The sequence below is a fragment of the Falco naumanni genome, chromosome 1 (genome assembly GCF_017639655.2).
Source record: "Falco naumanni isolate bFalNau1 chromosome 1, bFalNau1.pat, whole genome shotgun sequence".
Classification (NCBI taxonomy): domain Eukaryota; kingdom Metazoa; phylum Chordata; class Aves; order Falconiformes; family Falconidae; genus Falco; species Falco naumanni.
In genome coordinates, this window is record NC_054054.1 from 26,388,284 (window position 1) to 26,414,063 (window position 25,780).

Here is a 25,780-nt window from a genome sequence, read left to right on the forward strand (position 1 = left end):
CAGTCAGGTGATGGATTCGCAGAACTGGCAAGACTAAAGGAAACTTCTTAAACATTGACTAATGATTTGATAAGTGTATACAAGCTGTGCTGCATCCCTTTGTTCTGTGCCACACACTGAGGTGGTGGCTCAACTCCGAGTTGTGGTTAAAGCAAGCCTAGTGGTACTCTTGTCTGTGTGAATTTTTCCTTGAACACTTGTGATATGAATGGAGCTGAAATCAACAGTAATCTGGCTGGAACTGGGTGGGGATTTTTTTTGTGCTTTTCTAATTAAAGAAGTGTGTTGCTCTCAGTGGTGGTTTTTTTGGTTTGTTTTTTTTAGATCACTTTTGTATAATAAAGCCTGAAGTTTCTTAGATATCTTTTATATATTAACGGAATAGGGTTTAAATGTTGTAACCTAATCAAAGCTCTGTTCAAATACTAAAGCAACTGGAACACACCATGGCTTGTAACTGGGGGTGCAAAGGGATAAATAAAAATAACTGCTTAAAGTACAGGACTACAAAATAGACCACCTTTTTACTTCTTCATTCCACTCTGCATTTTACTTTTAGTGAAATCCATTCTGAAAGATGAAGATGTCAGTGGAACTTAGGTTGGTTTTGGTGGTTCAAGGTTTTGTCTGAATCCAGTCAGAAACATTGGCCACAGGAAAGGGAGGGTCAAGGTTGATGCTTTGGAGGCAATAAAAAAACCCCAAACCTCAAGTTTTCCCAGGTTTGTGTGTTTTTTTTTTTTTTTTTTTTAATCTTTCGTTCACACCTTTTTTTCTGAATTTGTAACCTGTCTTTAATAGGGATGCAGACTTTTGCCTGCTTAGCTTTATCTTCCAATAAAATGAAACAGGGATTGACTGTAGCTCTCAGCTACTGCCCATTTCAGCTGTATTTACTGATTGAACAGTACCATATGTGCCTAAGCTCTGGTGATTATTTGTGGAGATGAAAGAGATTTACATCACCCCTTTTGCCTACAAGGCGAGCAGGTCTGTCACTTAGAGAGCCCGTTGTTCATCAGGGCTTGCAAAGTTATAGACAGTGCTTGCTGTGTGGGGAAAGGTGCAGTTAGCAGGCTGCCGTGACCCCCAAAACTTTGATATGATAACACAGGTTTATTCCTGCTAAAGGTCTGGAATACTTTGGAGTAAAAACCATAAACAACTGTTCACGCATGCACACTAATAATAAAATTGGCAACACCTTATTAATGTTGTTTCAATTGGTTAAGGTGTGTAGAATCTGCCCCACAGGTTCTTGCATGTGACAATTGTAAGGTCTGTTTGTATTATTTAAAATACGCCTTTTCAAGTTTTATGTCTTCTTCTTTAGCTATTTTTCCTATATGTTAGAAGGAGACACAAGTTTCCCCTCCCAGGGGGAATGAGAGTCCTTATTAAATTCCACTGACTGACAGGTGGTAGCTGCATGAAAAGCAGTTTGTGGAAGAAAAGCTTTTAACTTGATTTCTTCTTCCCTGACTGTACCTCTTGCCTCTTCCTTTTGTTCATGAACACTCAGAAAGTGAGATACAGAACATGAACAAACTGCTACTGAAATAAAAGATCGTTAAATGATTTGTATTGAACGAATATTAAAAGATGTATTTCTGTCAGTGTTTCTCCCGGTCCGTTGGTCTCCCTTCTTCTAGCTGAATGTACAAAGCACAGTTGACTGTCTTAAGTTGCTGCAAGGGAGCAAAGCGCAGTGTGCGCCTTCCTGTGACACCTGTGTTTACCTGGAGTCCTTGGCATAACATGACCTTGCAGGCATCCTTCACACACACTTCTTGTTTTTCTTTCAGCCATCACAAGAAACGCTCTGCCCACATTTTTACTAGTAAACCCAGTTAAACTGGTGACTTAGGAGTGTTTTGTTTGGAAGGTAACAAATTAACTTGCTGAACACTCACTTATACTGGAGGCATGGTATAGCCGCCTCTTGACATCATGACCCAGAACCAATTATGCCTTAGGACTAGTGTTAAAATTTTTCCTTCTTTTCAAATGGGTCTTTCTGTTTGTAATTCCTTTGGACAGCCTCTGTGTTTTGTGTTTTTTTGGTTTTTTTTTCCCCCAACGTTTGTTGGGTTGGTGTGGAGAGAAAGATACAATTTGAAAGCTGTTACGAAAAGTCAGTAGAAGAAACATGGATTGGTCAAATCTTTCCCCTTATCAGTCAAAAAAAAAAAAAAAAGGGGGTATGTGTAAAGAAAAAGAACAGGTAACTGAAATAGGGGACTCTGGTGGCCAAGCTGCCCTGTGTTGCAGCTCTCCTTGCGTTTGTGTGTTGAGTGGGTACCGGCTTCATCAACCGCAGTAGGACAGGGTAGGGTTTTCAGACGTGGTGGGCTTTGCAGCCCTGTAAGAAGGGAAGCTGCGCATCCTTGCTTGTGGACTTGCTCTGAAGAATGCAGCTACTCTTGGCTTCTGCTGCTCCACAGGCTCCTTTATGGCACAGTAAGGGGAATTGGAAGGCGTGGGTTAAAAGTCCCTGTTTCTCCACCATAGATGAGGCATGGCTACATGTTGGATTTGGAGTCAGAACATGAAAAAAGAAACTACCTTTAGGTAAAACAAATAGTGGCTATATTTATCTTCATTTTCTATAATCAGTGTTTTTACTCTTTGTACTATTTCAGGGTCTTGTTCTTTTGGCATTCCAAGGTCTTTGGACAGGACACCCATGTTTGTCTTTTTGACTTGGCTGGCTGGCTGGCTCTGAGGTTTTAATGTTCTTAGTCCCTGTTTTTGTGTTGCTGCCACATTGAGCTTGATAGGTAAGACAAACCATACAAAAATTACCTTGATGTGTGAGCTGCGTAGCTTTTTCCTTTCACTTGGTCACTGACAGGGTAGGGGTTTAAGAATGTAAAAATCTGTCTGTGCCCTTCCCTCCCAAATACAGTGCCATGAACAAGCTTGGATATGTTTACATGGCACTGGTTTGCTGTTGCTGCAGGGCATTGTGTGAGAAGGCAGTCGGAGAGATGTTTGGGAGTCTGGATCTCTGCAGATGTTCTGGCAGAATGGATCGGAATTGAAGTGCACAGCTCATCATTGCAGAACCTAGCTGTGGCTTCAGTAGAAATAGCCCTTCAATTGGCCCATCTAATGTAGATGTTGGTCTGTCAGCAGTATGCACACTATTGACATGAGCAAATTGGGAAGGGCCATGGGCAGTGGTGGGCAGCCTGTAAGCAGAAGCCTGTGTGGGCTGTGGGTCCTTGCCAACCATCTGTCAGTGGTCATTTCCAGGCACTTTCCTATTGCAGCTCCAGGCAGCTGTGCCAGTTTATTTGTATTTACGGTCTACCCGCAGATGGAAACCAGTTGATTTTTTTCTAACAATTGCCACTTAGGGACAAGCTGCAGGCGAAATGAACACACAGAGAATGATTGTATGTTATTTTTTCCCTGTTCTCTTTTCAAGATTTCTAGGTTTCTGTTATTCTCAAGAGAAGCAAACTATATTAACCTGCCATAGTGTTTAGATGAACTGGCCTAGGGGCATCCTTGCTTAAGCCTAGCTGGGTCCTGCTGTGTTGTCAGGAGGAGCTCTGGCAGACTTGTACTACTGACAATGATTCTCTCCTAGTCCCCCACCCCCCCAACACACATGCTGAGCTGCTAAGCAGGCGGTGAGTCTGCAGCAGCCTGCAGCAAGAAAACGGCAACTGCTGAACTTGTTACTGCTGCAACATGCCAGGTTTATGCCTGTGTGCAATGCAGCCAGCCAAAGGCATTATTGCATTCTGCAGTGTTCACCAAATGTAGCTCTTGTGGGTACGGAACGTCTGGACAAGAATACAAAACCATTGTCCCAGCTGCCCGATGGTTATGTGGAATGAGCTACTGCAGATGCAGTTCTTGGCTCTTGAGTAGTTTCCAAAAATAGTGCAAACATCCTTTCTGAGAGCACAGATGGTGGTGGTGTGGCTTTATCCACTGTTGTACTGTATGAATTATAGAAGAATGATGTTGTCGCTATATATATAAACAAGGAAAATGGAAGAGAAGTCTTTTTCTGCTGTTTGATTTTTGTCATGCATCTACTGGAAAGGGTTTTTGATATCTGTAAAACTCCTTGCAAGTCTGGTTATTTTCCCTTTTACAATCCAAAGATGTGTTTCCTCCTGGTACCTTAACAGAGCACAGCAGTTCTTACCTGAAGGACTTGAAAGCTGAGTCTGCTCCACTGGACTTTATGGAAAAAGTCATGTTTTGGTCTGCATCCATGAGAAATATGAGTTTCGTCTATGACTTGTTCATAATTTGTTAGAATTGACCTGTTTCTTCTCGTTTTACTGATTTAGTGATAGCTGAAAGTCTCACTCAGAGAGCAAGGTTCACCCTTATGGATGTCATTGATCAAGATCTTTTTAGGTCAGTAAGGATAAGCTTCTTGCATAGTTTTCAGATAAAATTCATAATAGGAAAATTACTTTTTAGAGGGCCCTAAATCCGTTTTTTAGGAAACGGTATATAGGTATGAGCCCTTGTCACATGCGAAGTCAACACTATACAGATTCTTTAAGCTTACAAATCACCTGCATCATCTTTGAAGAAATGATTGCAAAATATTTTTACTTAATCTGTTTTTTTTGCCCCCCCATAGCTGTACAGTAAGATCCTGAGAATAGCTGATGTGACAGTTTGGTAAGCAGTCGTCTTTTTCTGCAGTAAGTGAGCATTTTTGTTAAAGTGTCCACATAGTTTCTTGAAGTCTGTCTTGTATACTGCTATTGTAGTCCTCACTAACTTTCTCCTCATGTGATGCTGACACAGCTTTCAGGAATGAATCATGGAACCAGTTTTAAGTTTCTGGAGTGAATTGATGACCTTGTTGGTTTTCACTGAGGTTGGATTTCACTTGATGTGAACTTCACATTTGCTTCAGGTGAATCCCACTTTGTTTACTCCCTATGTGCAAGGCTGTGAGTTGAGACAGCTCAGTAGATGGTTGATGAAAAGCCCACAACTAATTCAGAGGTGACCGAGGCGGAGTGGTGGTGTGGGGTCCTACGCAGAAGAGAACTTCCAGGGATCTTGAGAGATGCTGACTAAAAGAAAACCAGTTCCAGCTGCTGTCAGAGTGAACGAGGGTACTGATGCAGAATGCTGACTAACATCTGTAGCAATGCGTGGAACAGCTGCCCCATGTACAGTTCTGTGGGCAATTTGTGCATGTTAAGCTATAGACAAGAAGAAGGGTAGGGAAGTGCATGGAAGTTTAAGAAGTATCTGAATCTAAGAAATTACTTCAGCTTTCCTTACTCCTGACTCAGGCAACTTTCTCTTGTATGGGAGGTTTTGTGGAGCTCTGAATCTCCTTATATAATCTCTCTGTATATATGATTGTCTAGGAATGGACATGTGAAATAAGACAGCACAGCTGAAGAACAGGTCCCACATTACTTTAGATCTAATGAGTAAGGACAACAATGAAAAACTAAGGAAAAACTGATAGTTATTATCAATCGTGTAAGACCTTTCTGTCAATTCACTTTTTATGAAACCACAGTGAAAAATGACAAAGATGTTGTTATGGTTTTTTTTTTTGCTGTTTCAGTAACATTTTCACAAGATAGAAAAAATCAGAATTTTTAAAAATTAAGTTCTTGCCACAGCACTTCAATTAAAGGCAAGTTGAAGTGGATCTAGTATCATGTCTGCAGCTGAGACTGGCATCTAATGAGGCTCTTGGCATTGGGTGAACTGTCAATTAAACTTTGCTATGAATGGTAGTTCCTTGAAAGAAAGAATAAGATTTTTAAGGTGTTAAAGGCATGTTGTGTTACCACAGGCCTAGGGTTTTTCCAGTCTGCACTGGCTGTTCACACTTGGAGAGCTGCAAATATGATGGATTGGTAAATCTCATCTTGCTGTCGGAGGTTAATCTCGGGGCATTTGAAGTAGACCTCTTGTTGTGGGCTGTTTCTGCCACTCCTGTGAAATCAGCTGATGCTGTAAAGGTGTGTGAGTGTTAGTAGGACCGAAGACAGACAGTGTGACACAGCTTCTCTTTTCTGGGGCTGCAGGAATGTTTTAAAAGCTGCTTTGGGATGACAGAGGCTAGCTCTAAACTAGGAAAAAGAACAAAAAACCCAGCTAGAGTTCTGTTAACCAATTATAAAGGATTATTTAAAAAGAAATGGCATTTTATACTTCCACTAACATTTTTTAACCAAAGACCTCATACATTTGATGGTTCTTTGAGTGTGCCTTCCTTAATGATTTAAGGAACTTTTGATGTCTTATGAAAACATCGCTCTGCACTTTAGTATACCTCGTTGCTCAAACTGCTGCTGCATTGTTTGCTTCTTTTTGTACCAATATCAAAGCCTTTTGGCCAGACTAACCTTGATGATTTTCTTACAAGCTAGGTGATAAGAGCATCCTTTGCACTTGTGGTGTTAGATGAGACCTGCCTTATTACAGTACCGCAAATGATGCTAACCTGACAGGCACAAAACCCCTTCTGTGGATCAAGATGTTTTGTTCCACTGACCGGTTTCCTCTCCAGCACCAAGTATTGGCTCCTGTTGTGTTTTTGAAGTGCATCTTTGCTGTTTGCAGTAGCATCCGTTTTGTAGGAGTAGACTGCAGAACTTGCCTGTTTTATTTTTTCAGACATGCTCAGAAGAAATTAAAAGAGTACCAAATGTGTGTAAAAATACTGAAACAACAATGTGTTTAGGTAACTCTTAATAAAATCTTAGTTTGGCTTCAGGAAGAATTTGTGCTTGTTATTGTGTGATGTGGTTACATGAAGGGGAGCTCTTTTTGGAACGTGTCTGGAACATTCACCCGAGGGTGCAAAAAGTATTAGAAGATTCATTGCCCTCAGGCAGGTGCAATGTGGAAGATGGCCACCTGGGAGTTCACAAATTAAATTCCTGGATTATCTTCTATCATAGGAACGGAAGTGTTTGGTGTTTGAATAGCATATTGCAACACATTAGCCCCAAGTTTTGCTGTGGAGATAATTGTGTGGGGCACCAGAATTCTGTAATGCTTCTCAGATGTGCTTTAATTGTTCTGTTTGAAGCTCAAGTAACTGATACAGTACAGTGAACAACTGAAGAAAATATAAACATCTAGTAGCTTCTGATTGTTCAAATATCTTGTTCACTTCATTAACCCTTTTTCTGTACTGTGTTTTCACTGTTTTACCTGCTGTGGAGCTGGTTCTTGGACAGAGGTGATTCTCTCTGGCCTGTCACAGTTGCTTCTGATGGCAATTTTCATCAGATTCAGTGAATTTGAGCCATGTGTGGTTTCTGCAGCTTTTGGTGTCCTAGGGCAGTGATGAGTGGCTGCATACTTGCAATGCTTGGTTACAGCAGTCACTCTAAAAATGGTGCTCAGCTTATGATGACTCCATTCTGCTAAGTGAATTGTTACATCCTGTTAGTAGCACAGCTGGGCTAGATGCTACATTGAAAGTTAGTACGAGATGGTAGCTGCTTTGAGGAGCTCAGAGGTGAGCAGGTGAGACAAAGCAAGTAAGTGAGGTGAAGTCTGTCCCATGTTCTGTGGGTGCCTGGGGTGCTGGTTTGTGGTTGTTTTTTTTCCCCTTCTCTCATCCGAGCCTGTCCATCCTCTCTTTCTTCTTTTATCCTTTGATTTTTGGAGCTGTGGCTATCCCTGTTCACAGACAGTCCTGCAGAGGTTTTGGCACAAGTAAGTTTAGAATGTGTTAGGGTCTTAAGTGTGGGTGGCTGGAATTGCAAATGGGGTAGACTTGCACTGAAATCGACTGTGTCGGGTACCTCAGCTGAGTTGTGATCTACAGATTTCGCTTAGATCCTCTATCTGGAGATTGTTTTCTTTTCCCCTGGCTTGTGTTGGAAATCAGAAACACGGCTGTAATTGAGACACATAAAATCTTTATGTCTGTGCTGCACTAAGCATGTTTCCTTTGGAGTAGGACTAGTCCAGAATTGTTTTATTGATACAGGATATAAAAGTGTGCGAGTTCAATGACAATGTCTGTTAAAACCTCCCAGTGAAGTGATCCTGCTGAGATTGGTATCAGAAACAGTCATGGAGAAGTGAAGCTAGTCAAAGAAGGATGACATTATATATAAACACAGAGATGAGGTGTTTTCCTCTGAAACCAGATCCTGTGAAGAGGAGGAGGTAACTGGTGTTCAACTGGAGTTTTTATGAACTTCATTTGCAGTCAAAAGCTCTACAGAAACCCCAGGAATATCAGCTGCCTAGTAGCTTATGCAAAAAGCCCAGGACTGGGCAGTTTGCTTGGGACCGTGCAAAAGCCTAAACTTTAATTTCACTTAAAATCTAATGGATGGCATCAAAGAAGCATTTCAGATTGTGTTCTGGAGTTTGCTGCAGGCCATTGAGTGGAAAACACAGACCAACATGCTTCCTATTGTATGTTAATGTGAATCAAAAAGCAAAAACTCTGGCACCGTAGCTATTTTACAATCATCAGAAAACTATGACTAATCATACAGCAACAAGCAGGTAGTATCAAGAATGTTGCCATTTTAAATCTTGTGTACGTACGGAAGAATATGTAGAGGTTTTGTAAGTAATGATATCTGTGAAGAGACATGAGCCCAGGAATTTATCTCCGGCATCTGTAAGGATTAAGTACAAATTAACTCTATTACTGAAATGGAAGCAGTGCATATGGTTTGGAGAGTGTTTCAACAACACTTCCTATACGATAATTTTTTTGTAGGTATATCAGTTTTTTCCCCTCTGTATTCCTGGTATTACTTGGGATTGTTTGCTTTTATGATTGCCTTGGTTTCTGTGGCAGAAATCCATATATTAATCTTAAGCAAGCCACAAAAATTCCTATCATTTCTTCTTTGAAGATGACATCACCACCTTTTCTCTTTTGAAAAATTGACTGATATGCAGTTGGAAATCATTAGCTTTAAAGCCTTTCAGCCACAATCAAGAAGTACTTTAAAAGCAGTGTAAGCTGCAAACCAGTAAGTGGGTGAGAGGCACAGTAAGTAGATTATACTCGTACGTTTGGCAGGGTTTTAGATCATGGGGTGTAGCATGAAATGCATCTGCGAGGAGGATGTGACATCAAATGGATCGTTGGTCTGCAGCTCTTGCCTTCTGATGCATATGTTTGTTGAAAGAAAATAATATAGATGATCTTGTGATGCAGTAGAAGTTGATGGTATGGTCACCTGGAGTCCCTGGAAGATGTTGCTGGTTGCAATTACTTTTAGGGCTGTCTGCATGAGAAGAGTGTATGACATGCAAACAAAGTTACCTGGAGACAGTTCTACTGCTTGACTTAAATATATGATGATTTAAGGAACAATTTTCTTCTAGCAGCTGCCTTTCCTTTATAAGAAAGCTTTTGAAAGTGTTTATGAGAATCACAGAAATACTGTAAGCCCTGATTAAGTAACATTGCTAAGATGAAGCTGTAAAGAAAAGTAGTGAGGTGCAGTCTTGAGACCTGAGGTCTTGATCTCTTTTAATTCATATCCCTTTGGCAAACACAATTGAGGGAAAGGTTGTGGAAGATGCTATTTGCAACGCAGAGGGCAAGATTTAGTGAGATGTGTCTAGGGGAGCACAAAGACTTGGAGCTTTATTTGGCAATACAATTGATCGTAAAATACATTTGTGACTCTCCTAGTTAGAAATTCCTAGCAAGGAATTCCTTGCCACACTTGGAGCATTTGATGCTTACTGTTGGCAGGGTGAATAGGTACCAATGTGCATGCACCACTTGAGTCCCATGCGCTAAACTTCCGAAGGCAGAAATTTGCCAGCAATCTCCCTGTCCTGCTCTCGCCTCCTGGCCCTCAGTCATCTGCATTAGTAAATAGGAGATCCGAGATAGCCATGAAATGTTCTGTTACGTGCATGATTTCACTTTGTCAGCCATGAGAGAACAGTATGATGCAAATTTACTGGTAAAATTCTGAGTCTGTGAGCACTGCTGTAGCTCATACAAACTTGTAATTACTGTGCAGTTGGGTTTGTTTTGCTGAGCTGGCTGTAGGCATCAGAAGTATCTTCCATTTCTTCTTGTGCATGTCATAGGGCCAGCAAAGGATTTGACCATTGAAGAAGGTGAAGGATTTTCCGTCACTGAGGTAATTTCTGCTTCCTGTTATTGACTAGCCTGTGAAGGGTCCAGCAGCTGTCCATTTGCTGTTAGCTCTCACCTCCTGTTGAAATTGAATGCATTGCCGGCTAATGTCAGATATACGACTGTCTTTGTCATAATGTTTGGTCGACCCTTTTGCTTCTTAGCTCTAGGGAACTGTTGAATAATTTCTTGCCTTAGCTTATCCTTAGAATGTTCCTTTCTCATTTTTCAGGTATGTTGCATTGTGCATATACTTAGCTGACTGTGGGAAGTCAAGATAAAAGTTACCGATCATGCTACCTGAAAACATCAGGAAATCAAATTTTTCATCTCAAGATTTCACAGTAATAAGAAGAGACAAAATGACAGTCGCACATTCCTTAAGCATTTGTGTTCTATTTATTAGGAGACAAAGATTAAATATTTGAATTTCAAGAGGTTTGCACTTGCACTTTATAGCCAGGTGGCTTGAATTTGCATTCTTATGATGGCAAATCTCCAAAACTGGATAGATACACTATACTGTGTGCAACTATAGCCACTCAGTGTTGCAGTGTAATCCCCCTTCACCTAATCAGTGATTTCACTCTTTCCTTCATAGAAGCTTAAAGTCAATGTAAAAATATTGAATTTTTATTCACGTTCTAACATTTGCTTTTAATAGATTTCAGTTCTGATCAAAAGCCACAGTTCCTCTCTACCAAGAAGTCTTATTTCATGACCACAACACCTGATACCTTTGTTTAAAGCATTTGTGTTACTGGGTTTGGCCTGTTTTTTCTAGGTAGGCTATAACATATAAGACAATTTTTATATAAAGCTAAAGTAAGATGTTCTATGTGCTTTTTCCAAGTTCAGTTTCAATGGCAGAATGATACCTGCAAAGGTATGCATTGTGCTATACTTGCACTCTTTAGAGATAACTTGATCTTCCAGAACAAGGGACCGTTAAATCTAGGATCAGCCAACACAATGATGAGGTGGTTTTAATTATAGACAGCATCTCAGGGCTTGGATCATCTACATGCTTTCACGCTGGTTCCCTGGTGTGACTGGTATAAGATTCCATCTATGCATCGCTCATATACGGTGCATGACATTCAGCCCATTTAAGAAGGCCCCAGCACATAATGACTCAGCCTTACATGCCGGGGATGCCCATCAGCGTCCTTGCATGCAGCTTTCTGGAACCAAGTGCTCTTGGCAAACTCCCTCTTTGTGGGCCAGGCCTTGGCACCTCTCAGTGCTCCTTCTGAATTCATCATTTTGGGAGGTATGTCCATAAGATGCAAACAAGATGGAAGCAGGGGTAGCTTGCTGTGAGATGAAGGGTGAAAGTGCCAAGCAAGCCACACTACCATTAGAGTCTAGTGTTTCCCTGCCCCCCAATGGTTTAATCTGATATGAGCAGATGACTGAATCGTCTGCTTTCAGGTTGTGGTAGAACCTCTCCCCGGTTCTGAATTAGCCATCTATGTAAATATCATCATAAATTTTTCAAGAAATTTCTGAGTGTTTCCAAGTGACAGTGGTTTGGATTTCAATTTTTCCACTTGCATGCTTAGGAAAAGTCCTTGCTCAACTCCTGGTGCCTTATTTGTGATGATTTCCCACTGTACCATTCAGGTTACTCAAGGTGACTGCTTTTCCTTCGTGACTTTGCTACAGGAGTCTTCCTTTTTTAATACCAGTCCACTATGTTGTGTTGTAAGTGCCACAGGCCACAGCGGGGGATGTATTCATTTAGCTTTCAAGCATTAAGTTAGCACTTAAAGGTGGAAAGTTACTTTTAAAAAGTGAAAAATAACATTCCATAAAGTGTTATTTTGCCTTTTTGACTTTTTCTCATTCTTTTACTAGGAGGAAATAATTAAGGAAAAAAAAGTCATGAAGGAAATATGGGCCTTCTGCCCCTCTTTCTGCATGGACAAAGAAGTCCCACTGAAAATATATATCACAGGACCTCCACCACCGCCCCCCCACCCCCCCCCATTTCAGCTAGAATTATAAAGAAAACAGTGACAAAATAAGTAGGTTTAGTTTCGTGTGGGCCTGCTGTCCATAAACTTGTTCTTTTGATCATTAGACTTGATACATGATTTATTTCTCTCTTTCTGTCAGGTTCTACGGACAACTGAGTGTGTCCCTCTAGCAGAATAAGGGAGAACAGATTTATAGACAAACTACAAGACTGAAGGATGCTTGGACCCATGAATTTTCAGCATGTACCTTTTGTAGCTTTAGGAATGTGTTTTGCTCCTTCAGTGATTCAGCAAGTTGCTTTTTAAAGTTTTCGGTTTCATTCAGAGTCGGGAGGGTACTAGTATTTTAAAGGCTGACAAACATAAATTTGGTTTCACAGCTGCCGAAGTAAAAATAATAATTCTTATTTACTCATCAGCCTGAGTAGTTTGTCACCTAATGTCAACGCTGTTATGTGATAAATGTCTCTCTCACAAACAGTTTCAGTTATTATTGTACCAAATGCAGTGTGAACTCAATACTGATGACTGTAATGGAGCGACACGTTCATTAATCCTGGAGAAGCTGAACCTTTTTCTGCTTGATAAATTCAGGAATTCTTTTCTCTTTTGGTGAAAAATACTTTGAGTCTTCTGAGGATCAGCTGTGTGCTGTCTTGGTGCGGTGGAACCCTATCCTTCACAGAAGAAAATTTGAGGTTTTTTTAATGGAAAAATGTTGATTTACCCTTTAAAAAACATAGCTAAATACACTGCATTTAAACCACTGGCTCTGCGTCTAAATTCTGAAATGGAAGCGACACGAGTGGCTTTGGTGAGATGTTGTGCTGGCTGTACTGTTGAAACTGTTGGCTTTGTCTGGCTTCAGCTGCTAGCCATTGGTTTTGCCTAGGTCTTTCCCTGCTAAATTAATGAGCTTGGTAATATCCGGTATTTTGTCCACATGAAGGCATTTATAACTCCATCACCTCTTCATCTTTTTGATAAGCGATTCCAACCATACCCATGTACCAGCCTTTGAAGTACATCTTTGAGGCATATGCTTCCTAGTTCAGCAGTGCAGTGAAACACTCTTGACCATTGCTAACTTGTCAGTGGGTTTTATATGGAGAGAGGAAGCGTGGAGGCTATTGCAGCCCTTCAGCACTCATCTACTACTTGGTAGGGTCATGTAATTAATAATGAGTTCCTGTGCTGTTTCATATGCTTATAAAGGTCCACTTACTGCCCTTAGTCCAGATGTTTTTACAGTCTTAAATAGTAGTAGAATAGAATATTTACAAGATGTGGAATAAAATGTTAATCCTGATAAATATTATAGTATCTGCCCATTGTAATGGTAAATTACTCTTTCTCATATTATGGTGTTATGTTCTTGTCTCCATTTGTATCCTCCCTTTCAAAAACCTGAATGAAGTGGCATTTACAGGTCGTTTAGAAAGTTGGGTTCTAACAGACAGGGACGCTTTTACTCAGAAGATGCTGGCAACAGTCTACCCTTGCTGCAAGCCAGGTTTCATAAGTCAGGCTTATCCCCTGCCTAAGGACTTCAGTGAGGACAATGGTGACCTGACAAAATGCCTGCTTGTCGTTACACAGGAACATGGAAGAATATGCTTTTTTTCCTTTAACAAGCAGCAGGCTTTCAGTAGGCTTTTTTTTCCTCTCTGCAGTGATCTGATTTGTGACCAGATTTAAGTTTGTGCCCAAAGAAAGTTTGTTTTACTGTGTTTTTCACAGCTCTCAGTAATACCTCATTGCATTTTAGCACATAAAGCATTTATAATTAAGGAATAACCTTGGTTTTCTCCAGCTCCTTTCAGTGGGGGTTGATGTTATTCTCTTTGTATTTATAAGAAGTGGCTAAAATCTTCCTTTTTGGTGCAAATTGCATTATATATGACAGTTTTCGTTGGTGTGGGGTACTATGCATGAGGAAAGATACGAACAACAATGAGACAAGGTCCAATCAGGAATGAAAAATGAGAAAAGCTGGGATTAAGATGTTTATTGCATCGTAAGGCCAGATGTGAAATACCTGACTCTGACAGTAACGCTGGCTGGCATGTGCCCAGATAACAGCTATGCAATACAGCGCAGTCAGTGCAAATGTCAGGCCATCCGAGTTTGAGTATGTTCTGACTGTTCTTTAAGGAAGGAATTAGTGGGAGTGTTTAAAGAAGCCTTAAATCTGGCTTAGTATATAGCCAATTATTAAAATATCTGCCCCAAATTAGTTGGAATAAATGGACATCTGATTGTAAAAAGTTATAAATGACTCAAGTAAAAGAAATTTCTCTGTGGATAAGCTGAATTCCTTCAGTTTGTTAGCATAGCCTGTTATTTTGTTGGAAAGTGCTGTCACTGCAACAGCAAATTCTTTTCTTCTGGAAACTGTTTGGGTTTTGTGGCATCTGGCAGCATCTTCGATATGAGTCTTCAATTGTATTTGATGGAAATATAACTGAGTTCCATCTGTTTAACACGTGCTTTCTACTGAAAGTGGGGCACACATGCAAGTGTGTGAAACCCACAGTATCAAGCCAGACTCTTCTGGAATGGATTTTAACATCTTAACTACAGGAAGCAATTGAGACCCCTTCTTACCCCCCTTTATTTTTCCTGCCAGCCCGCCCACATGCTCATTGTGGTACATTAGGTTTTGGATCTCCATTTTAAAGCTGCCTTTAATTTTCCTGAAAAACCAAATGAAAGTGGATCATGGTGACTTTAAAGAAAACAGGAAAATTGCTAATGATACTGCAGCTGTTCAGGTCTGTATGCAGTACACACGTGAGTACTGAAAATGGTCTGCCAAAGAAATGTAGATATTTAGCCCACAGAAATACGGAAAGCAGAGTTAAAAGGAGCAGCAGCAGTTAACTAGAGCACTAGCAGATTTTGCCCCATCAAGGGAGCACAGCTTGAACGCGCAGCGATGGTGTCAGAGAAACCCAGCCTCCAAGATCTCCTGGTGTGCTCCTGCCAACCTCCTCTGTGCCCACATGGAGCGTGCCACCTGCCTCGGCATGGCTCTGTGCTGGAGCATTGCATCCCCCACACACTCGCAGGTCAGCTGGGTCCTCTGCTCTCCTCAGGCTGCCTGTTTTGTGGAAAGCCCCCCAGTCTTGAGGAAAACCTGACCGTCTCTGCAACATCAAGGATCTGTAGTGTATGTTTCAAGTGAAGGCTTCCAAGAGTTAAAAAAGCATAGAGTAAGTGGTTCACAGCAGTTCTACAAAAATGTTAGCACTCCATATAGCGATCGTCACTGAAGCTTAAATAAATAATGACATTACTTCCTAAGGTCAGCCCCTTTTCTGCCTTCTTTGTTGGAACGGGAATGGCCACTCAAATCAAGTTGGTCAGGTAAGCGGGAGGCAGAACTCAAGTTTGTTACTGGTGTAGAACTAACAACAGGCATTAACTTCCACAATGGTTTTCTTCTATTGTTTTCAGTAGCTGATTGGCTGTCTTAATTATCCTGTAATAATAATAAGAACAATAACAATAATAATGATCTATAAGCTAATATATCATTAAATACTACATTTTACAGTATATATTATATAATATTTATTATTATTATTATTACTACTACTACTACTTTTAATATGAAGACAGTGGAGAAGCTTGTTTTCTACAGCCTGTACTGGGCCTGCTCTGAGTCTGTGACAAAGTGCTGCTTCACGTTCAAGCTCGTTGCTGTCAAAGGGATGATGCTCAGAACTTTCCAGGGCTCCAACAGTTTTGCATAATTCACACATATTAAAGAAATGGTAATTTTTTTCTTCTCGTACAAAGATTTAGATTGCTCTGCGAAGCAAATAGGCAGTATTTTGCCCAGCATTTTGAAGTCAGGTGATAGGTGAGAGTTCTGCAGTGTAGCAAGTTCCCATCACCATGTCTGCTGATGGAGTAGTCCCTGCCTGGATGCTGGATTTGAGCTGCTGCTCTAGACGGGTGCAAGTTTCTGGGAGGTTTGTGTCATATCTCACAGCCTCAGCTTCATGTCTCCTAAATGCTCCAGGATCTAAAATGGGACTGTATGCCTGCATTTAGGTATCATCAAATTTCAAACTGTGAAACTATAAGACAGTCTAGTTTAGCGAGGCAGTCTGAGACCACGGAGTCTGCCAGAGCTTCTGTGGTTATGAGAAGTCTCATGTGCGGAACATTCATGTGTTGCAGTGGTGACTATCAGGTAAGTATAGGAACACCTAGGTGAGAGATGGGTAGTTTGTACATCCAGATGAAAACAGAGGTGATGTTAAACCCAGAATACACACTTGAAAACATTTGTTTTATTCTGTGACATAGTTCTCATTGTAAAATAATTTCTAAAGCTTGGTTTTGATTTGTGGTGCTTCAGCAAGTGTGACCCTTTTTTAAGTAAAATGGACTACTGCATGTCGTGTGTGTGGGTATTCACCATTAAGATCTTGGAGTGTGTAGTTAAACGATGCAGGATCAGCTGTGGAATCCTTCCTGCCTAAAGAAACCAAGCCTTGCAAAGCCACGGGGCTTTACTAGTCAAAACATGAAACTGACTGTTGGCTGGGCAAAATTTAGAACAATTAATTTCATTTATTTATGATAAAATTAGATCTCTTTCAGTAACCATTCCACGTATTCAAAAGGAATTTCACATTATAACCATATGGGCTAAAGTATATATGCACAAATACTCTGACAGAGGTACTAATAATTTTTTTATGAGTAAAAATATTTAGATAGTAAATTTTTAGCTGTCAGCAATTGCAGAGTGAGTTGGATCAAGAAGTGCATTATTTCATGGTGCCAAAGAGTTGGGTGAATGATATCACAAAGCAGCTGGCCTGTGCTTTATTCTGAAGCTCATCATTAACCTTTAACTTGCAAAAAGAGCAGGGGTGGAAAAAAATAATAATTGAGGTTTATCTTCTTGGGTGATTTATGCAATAAGTTCAATGGTAGAATTTCTGTGAAAGTCAGAATCAAGCCCTTGAAAGTAGTTAAGGGGAAGCAGAGGCAGCTTTTGGGAATTGTAAATTATTTTGTCAGACTTAAGCTTTCATAATCTGAAGGCATTCATGCAGTCGCTGGGTATGTTTTATATGTGTTTGGATGATGAGCATCTTTCTACTAGATGGTCCTCTCCAGCAAATAAATAGAATTCCCTGAATTTTGAGGTTTGTTGGGAGTTCCTTTGGCTGCAGTAGGCTGAAACACAAGGAGCTGATGCACTTGGCTCTTTCATTACCATCTGTAGAGAGCTTAGAAAGTGTAGTGTAAATTTTCACTATATTTTGGGGAAAGCAAGCTGACAAAATTGCTTTTGTAATGTGTGGTGAAAAATATGAACTGGCATTTTGTCATTATCAGTAACATCATTCCCTTTTAAAATGTGGAACTTAACACTGGAGAACTTGATCACATCTGTCAGAGATTTACCTGTAAGATGAGGTTTGCTTATTCAGTCCTTGTTTTCAAGAGAAGATACTAAGTTTTTATGAATTATTGCTAGGACTTGGGTTCCTTATTTAACATTTTAAACCCTAACCGCTGTGGGCCTTTACAGAAGTGTTCTGCAGTATAATAGCGGTCAGTCACTTCCTGGGACAAGTATTTAAGTCACTTAAATGCTTTTTTGGACACTGATTTAAAGTTATTTCTTTCTGGTCTTGTGATTCTTGGTCATTAACACAATTAAGTACTGCAAGTTCTCCTTCCATTGTGCCAGCTGTGTCCATTCACATGCATCTGACTGGTGCTTTGGCCCTGGTTTCGATAGGGCAGCGTATTAATAAGCGAGCACGGGCTGCTTGTGAGCGAGTGGCGTGTGGTGGCTGATCTGCTCTTCTCGGCCTGCGTTTGAAGGGATGAGAGGAAACGAAAGGCAACTCAAGAGTGCGTTCAGTGCCAAGTCCCAAAACCATTCTAGGGACACTGGATTTCACCATAGTGTTGCTCCTGAGGCTGCCGTGTTATCCTTGCTTGGTCTCAAAGCATCGTTCCTCAGTGGTGCTGAGCCTCTTGGTGACAGTCCTGTTGTTAGAAAGGTAGTCCTATTCTCCTTTGCCCGAGGCAGTGACTTGGTTGTTAAACTTGGAGGAAGCATTTCTTTAAGAAGGGCCTTTGTCAGTCCTTACTCAGTTTGGCTTTTTTCTCCCTTGGTTCCTTATGTTTGCTCTGTGAAGGTTACTCACTATAACTTTCAGTAGCCTGAGTCCTTGAAGCTTCCACCCCTGTTTTTGCAAATTTTACTCTAATTGCCTGGTTTTGGAAATGGCAACAATACAGTTCTACAAGAAAGGAGTCTTTTGGTCCTGTGATGCTGGCTGTTGGTGGTTGCTGAGGGTTCGTATTATCTAATCCCTGGTCCTTTTTAGCAGTAGGGAACTGGAGAGCGGGTTTTGTCATCTCCCATGTGCCACGCAAAGGTGAGAAGCTTCTTACACAGGAAGCAGTTGCTCCCTGATGGAGGTGTGCTGGGGAGCGTTCTGCATGCTAACGACAGCTGCTTGGTGTACCGCTACAACTTCGACTTTTTTTTGTTTTTTTAGCCAGTTCATTGAGTGAGATGGCATTTCTTAACACATGGCTCTTGATTTACAAGATTCCTGCCCTGGAATTTTCTTCTCCTTTTCTCCTCGGAGAAGTGTTGGTGAAAAGATACATACGTTGATACCCTCAGGATGTCTCAAGTGGCAGAGCTTTATCGTGTTTGCTTTTTTTCTACCTCTGTATAACTTACAGGCACTAGACCCTAGTTGAGACTTTTTTTTTTTTTTTTTTTTTAATATATGCCTGGGATTCACAGATCCTTGCAGTCAGAGCCTGACTAATGATGTTGCAGTAGTGATCATAATCAGTTCCTTTTGTGATAGGAAGGGATGCGACTCAGCTAATATAAGTAACGATTGTGTCTGTAGCTAATGTAATACAGAAGCTTCAAAGCCTTTCCTCTCATGTCTGGGGTCTGCTTTTATTTTTAGCTTCTCTATGACAGCTTATTGGACTTGTCAGCCTTGACTTTTTAGCCCTGTGACTACTCAGAAGACATAGCTGTATGCGACGGTAAGACCGCTGGGAAAATGGTGAGAAGAGGGTAAACAGAGACAGTGGAAAATGCCCGTTAGAGTTTGCTGCTGCTTCAGCTGCTGAGAAATAAGACAGTCTCTGTGAATTTGCTACTGTATGGGACAGCTCAGAGAAGCTTAATAAAAGTTTAGTTCAATTGAAATGGTGCATGATAATATGCTTATGTAAAGCATATTATGTGTAACTGTTATTGATGTGCTTCTGAGCATTGTATCTCAGTGATTAGAATACGGAAGGAACCTTTTTTAATCTGGACAAGTTTTTAACAAGGATAATTGACCTTTTAGTGGCATAATAATGCATATGCATTGAAATTTAAAACAAGCCTAGAAGTTTTACTGATACAGAAACTTCCAGTTAACCATCAACATGTTATATTTAGGAGTAATTTCTTATTATCCTTGCTAAGTAGGATGCTAGATTTGTTATTAAAAGGGTGGGTCTTTTTCATAAGCCTCTGGAGATTTTTGAAGGTTTGAAGGCTGGATTCATTAAGTCTGTACCACATCTCTCGTTGCCAGTTGGGTGCAGGTGAAGAGGTTTGCCCCTTAATAGGTCTCGTGATTTAGACATGAATCTCACTTGCTGTTAGAAGATGAAGTAATGTCAGGGACCATAGCAGCTTTTCTCTGTTTGCTCTGTTTTGGGGAGCTGTGTGTTTTTCTTTCTGGTGTGTTTGAGGCCACTGCGGTCACTTCTACAGGTTTCAGGTAAAAATTCTGTTTGTGGGTTTATGTTTTAATCTTACAGTAAAATTGCTTTGGAAGGTGGCAACTTAAGTGACACACGACCATAAATATTTGCAGTCAATGCTCTCTTGTCTTTCTTTGGTTTTGTTTTATTATTAGAAGTAGGATTTTTTTTTTCTTTAAATCTTCAGGGGCACAAATGAGTTAGGCTTAGCCTAAAGGAGATTTCCAATATAGTTTAGTGATAGATGTTGAATTTCCCAGAGCTGGTTTGTTTAGTTTTGTTTTTGTGTGATAAACGTTTGAAAATTATATTCTCCCAGAATTTTTCAAGGAAATCTTGAACAAAACTGTTAGCTTGCTTACATTGCTGGAAATATTTTTGCTTGAGCTATCTTAGTATCTGAGGACTCCAAGGTATTTAATATGACAACTGTTTAAAAAATGTATTCTAGGGGAAAATCAGTAAACTATTAACTGGTAAGGCTGTGACAACTGTGCAAGGCAAACTGTTAGAAAAAGGTAATGAAGGAATGGCATGAGAGGGTTTGGATAAGCGTGGTGTGCTGGGGAACAAGCCTGGTGTTTGTATGAGGAAATCCTTCCACATGCTTTTGTTGGAGTTCTTGAAGAAAACTGCAATGGCATAAATAAAGGCAACTTGGTTGATGTAGCGTGTCTGCTGTTTTTATAGTGTTTTCCAAAAAGTGGGGGGAAAAAAGCTATTCCTGGACACTAGCGGAAGCTATACATGGATTTTTGCCCTCAGATAGGACTTGAGTTCTGTTGATTCTCTTGAATGAGAATATTTGGGGGGGGGGGGGGGGGGGCAAGGAGAATTTCTGTCTTATTTTATGCTTTCCTGTTATTTTGGTTTAATTTAACTCCTGCTCAGAACTTGAAATGTACTGCTCAGAATTTTGTGTACTGAAATGCAAGAGATTTTAGGTACAGCGCCTATTTATCTGAGATTTGTATTTTTATCTTAATTTTCAGAAAAGATTTTTACTTGTATGGTGAGTGTTCCAAATAGTTACATGCAGAAAACATTGTATAAAAAGCAGTGAATAGTGAACACTTGCAGGGCAATTATGGTTGTTCAGCCAGGGTGAGTGAATCTGGTCCAGAAACACTGCTTTTTGATCAAGTGAGCAAAATAGAAACTGAATTACGCTCTTCCCCACCACAGCTGTGTGCTGCCACGTGTTCCATTATGGCATTTCCAGTGGTGCGGTTTCACTTTAGGAAAACAGTTAATTTAGTATGCACTTCAAACACTTTCCTGAGTTGGGTTTCTGATAGTAGTCTCATGAGTAGTTTCTTCATGGTTTTCAGGCTTTCTGTTTTATACATCTCATTACATGAAATTTCATAATGCAATGCAGAACAAAATTGCTGCAATTTTACTGTAAATATGGTTGGGCTAGAACGTGGTCTTTATCATCTCTAGAAGTTGTCCCAAAACCAGCATGTGTAGCTTGGCACAGTTTAATACAATTGGCAATCTCTACTCAATAAAGGCACTTATTGGAGCTATTGTGAAACCTTGAGATGCAGAGGGGTTTTTGTGAGGTGGTGCGGAGGCCACTGGTGGACCTATTGCATCTATCTATCCTGTAGTGGCTGTGTATTGCAATTCAGGTTGAAAACGTCCTGGCAAAACGTCCTTGCATTGGTTCTGGCTCCTGCAGTTTGTTTCACACTTCCTCATGTAAAACTTGATGCCAGGATTAACCTGCAGTCGTGTCACTGGAGGGAATGGGTAACACAAGCACCTTCTGGTGGAACTAGGGAACACCCTGTGTTAAACAGGCTCAGTTTTCCTCCGCAGGGAGAGGTGGGGAGGGTTTGCTACAGTGCCCTGCTCGTTTACTGATGTGAGACTTGAGGTCATTAGAAGATGCAGCAAAACCTTGCAAGTCGGTGTGTGTGCTATGGGGGAAAGAGACCAGCAGGAGAAGCAAGAAGATAATTCAGACCTAATACTACTCATCTGCGCATGTCCAGTGTCTTTAGTCTCTAAGGAAATGCCAATTCAAAAATTCCCACTTGCCAGTCCGTAGGAAGAAAACAGTTGCTCAGTAATGATGGTGAATCGTCAGGTCCAGTATTTGGTGGCTGTGCTAATATCAAGTGCCGCTTTTACGCTTATTCAATTCTAAAATGAACCTTCTGAAAACCATTGCAATGGTTAGGAGGGGAGGGGGTCCTCTCTTGACCAAATACATGGGTCTGTATGATCTAGGCATGTTTCAAACTCTTTTCCCACTCAGGATACATGAAAGCTGTGTGCACGTGCATTTCACAGCAGTGAACTCTCTTCCTTTTTTGGTGCAGCTTTTTAATATTTGAGGGTTTGTCAGTTTGTCATAACTTGCAGGGATTAAAGGGTTTAGGCCTGAAATTCTCTTTCAGCAGCTTACTGTAGAACATCTCCTGCTCTTGTAAGTGCAGTGTGCCTCCAAGTAGTAATTCTCTGAACGCTGAATACTGTACAAAGCAATTATTCTGATTGCATTTCTCCCTCCCTGGAACCCCATCCACTGTTGTTTGTTTTACATAAGCAAAACCCCAATCAAGAAAGGCTTTTGCCTTTTTCAGTAACTGCACTCTTGAAAACAACTGTATTGCTTCAAACCTGATGTGCTCAAAAATTAATCTAGAGAGACAAAACATATACAGCTATCAATGTTGTTTGTGCAATGTTTAGGCTGCTCAAAAGAAGGCACACATTTGGAAGTGTTAGGCGTAACGAAGTACTCTAGGCAGTCACTAGAGCACCTTAAAATATCTGAATGTATAAAAATATTAGGTGGCATTGGGAAATACTATTATTGAGCTCTTTTTGTTTATTTAGGTTTGTAAAGCTTGATTTATGGATCTAATAATGCTGTACAGTTCAAGAGATCTTACTCTTAGAATGCCTTTTTTTAATCACTGAAGGTATACCCACATGGATTAAAGGGGGAAAAAAAGGGGAGGAGGAATTAGTGCACAAACCCCCTTGTACTGAAACACAAAACTGTTAAAACTATTTTTGTGAACGAGTCCTTCCTGCAGTGTAAGCATTTAGAGGGCTGAGTGTGAAAGCTAGAGATGGGCTACAGAAAGAAACTCAGATACTCTCACTCCTTGATGCTCGGCATCAGGGCAGTAGTAAAATCCAAATTTAAACCTAGCTCATAATTTCTTAGGCAAATTAATGAAACTTTGGAAGGTCCTGGAATTTGTGGGGGTTTCAGTCTAGTTCTGATTGCAAGCCATCTTCTGGCATAAACAAACTGTACATGCTAGAACTGGCAGACTTTTTTTTCATTTCCTTCAAAATATTTAGTGCTCTGCAGCTGATTTGCTGATATTAACATCTGCCACAGTACTTTTCTAAGGAATGTAATTAATATTATTCCACATAGAATTAAATGTCCCTCCAATTATTTATGACCTGATGAACTGTTTTCTGAACCAATACTCACACTCAAGGGTCAAGGTTCACAACTTGAATTATGTTAGCAACTCCAATTGAAATGCAGACTTTTTGTAGTCATGTGCTTCTAGCTGTATAGCATGTTTTATGAATAAGATACTTGCAAATTTCTGCAGCCTTAAGTCTCGTACAACTAAATGCATTAATGCACATGACTTTGCAACATCATTTGGGGTATTGCTTGTCTAAAAAATATTATTTCACCATCAAATAAATATGTTCTCTTATCTGTCTCTTTTCTAGATTTTTCAATAAGTCGTCATATTTACCTCTTACTTTAAACTCGAAGTTACTTTAAAATACACAGAAAAAAAGCAGTGCATTACCAAAACACTTAGGCACTTATGAAAAGCAAGTAAGAGGCCTATTTCAAAAGCTCTTGAAAGGAAAACCTTAACTGAATTACTTGGAAGCTTCAAAAATTGTTGTTTCCTCGTAATTAGTGACATAAGTAAACAAAAGAATTGGTTTTGATATAATTTTCAGAAGTCGTTTAGGAAGTAGAAAGTGCTCACAATTATATCAGCAAGATGCAAGAAATTACTTTTAGCCTTCAAATTACATCTTTTATTTAGGTGATCTTTGTGGGCGGTTTTTCAACTTAAAAGGGAATGAGAGTTTCTAAGATACATTGAGATCTAGTATGAAACTTTCTAGCTCAAACCACTTGTAAAATAGTGAGCTTATGTCTATGTTTTTACATAGACATTTTTTCTTAGAGAAAAAATAATCCAATGCTCTTCTCGTCTCTGGAAGTTGCTGGGCAGACATTGTATCCTGCTTTGGATGTTATATGGTGTATAGAACTGTTAGTTTTCAGGTATTTCATGAAGCAATGGGCAGGATTCCAGCCTGTTTTCAATGGGAGATCCAGTAATTATTTATTTGTCGATATCGAGTTCTGATGCACACGTCAGTAACCTGCTCTGAAGGGCTAATTAATCGGACTGTTGCAAGTGGCTGGCATATATACCTGCTTTTTTGGCTAGCCTTCAACATGGGAAGGCATAAAGCTTACAGGTGCAGCTAAAGCTGTAGTGCCTAACCCCAAATCCTACTTCCAGCTACAGTTTTCTGGGCTTAGGTGGTTAAAACTCTCTTTTTAAAACCCCCTGCTTATGCCCAGGTACCGTGAGGAGATGTTGGTGTACAAGCTGTGCCACACAACTCCTGTCAGCACAGGAGCTGCGTTGTGCTGGGAGAATTTCTTTTCTGCTTGGTTGCGGTCAGCAAGGCCGTAGAAGTGTAACTGTCATCTTGGTTCTTCCTTTAGTTCTGTCACAGCAGAAACCTGTCCTTCTTTTTCAACCAACTCTTTGAGAAGCTCGTGGAAATCACATGAATAAATGGACAGTGGCGACGTTTGGATTTGTATGGCTGCCAGAGCATGTATTTCCCTTGTTTCATCATAAAACTGTGCAATTCCCAATACCAGGTTAGGTTTTGAAAGGAAGAGTACCCTAAGAATAAACCGAAGCTGAACAGTGCCTGTCTGGGCAATGCTTATTTGTTTGTTTTCTGCTTAAACATTTTAACCTCATTATGGTTCTTGTAAATGGGTCCAGGAAGGCTGAAGAACTGTAAACAGGAGCCATGTGCTACAAAACCTTGACTTACAACTTTTACTTTCCTCTTAAAAAGTGCTGCAGCTTTTCTAAATTACAGAGCACTTTGCACTACTATTTAGCAATTCAGAGCTATGTTCATAGTAAGATGGATGGGGTATGAGGTATTCTACTAGGGCAAGATTTATTTCTTGGCAAAATTTCAGTTTCTTGGATTTACCAATTGCGAGTGAGCTTGTTTGGGGGTATGTATGGAAGCTGAGTACTGTGGCTACCTTTCATCAAACATAATAAAACTACTATTTTATACTTGCAAACATACATGTAGCAACATGTAAACTCCTAATAATAGGATTTTAGTTTAATGTCTTCATTTTTTATTGATATATACTTAAGACATTGGGCCAGACTCACAGCTGTTATCTGTGTAGCTCTACTGAAGTTAGTGAAGCTTTATTGAGATGCATGGTATCTCTAGGTATGTGTGTGAGAGCTAGAAATGTGGTTCCCTCTTTTTCTTTTTTTTCTTTCTTTTCTTTTTTTTCTTTTCCCCTGTTTGTTTTCTTTTTTTCCCCATAAATGCAGCTCACATTTTTCCCTATGTATGTGGTTAGGACTAAAAGCATTTTAATGTTTGTAAGTTGCAACATGGGTGTTTTCTTTTAATGAAGTAATTGCTGTATCTTGAGTTAAATAAACTCAAGTGCCAAAGGTTAAGGAGTTGATTATCCCAGGATAAAAATATTGACATATGTAAGAGAATGCTGGTAGTTTATTGAAAAGACAATACTCACACATTCCATCTTCCTCTGTTAGCTACTAAACAATCTTCTTCATTATGTGTGGGCATGTTTTAAAAAGCTGTTCATCCATGT

At 40.1% G+C, this 25,780-nt stretch overlaps 1 protein-coding gene across 1 annotated transcript in view; it reads left to right on the plus strand.

Annotated features, from left to right (window-relative positions):
• The window catches only part of CFAP299 (cilia and flagella associated protein 299), a 221,640-nt gene that overhangs the window by 31,523 nt on the left and 164,337 nt on the right, over positions 1 to 25,780 (plus strand). Inside the window, 1 exon segment of the mRNA XM_040582333.1 lies at positions 17,336 to 17,352. Within this exon segment, the coding sequence (XP_040438267.1) occupies positions 17,336 to 17,352 (17 nt within the window).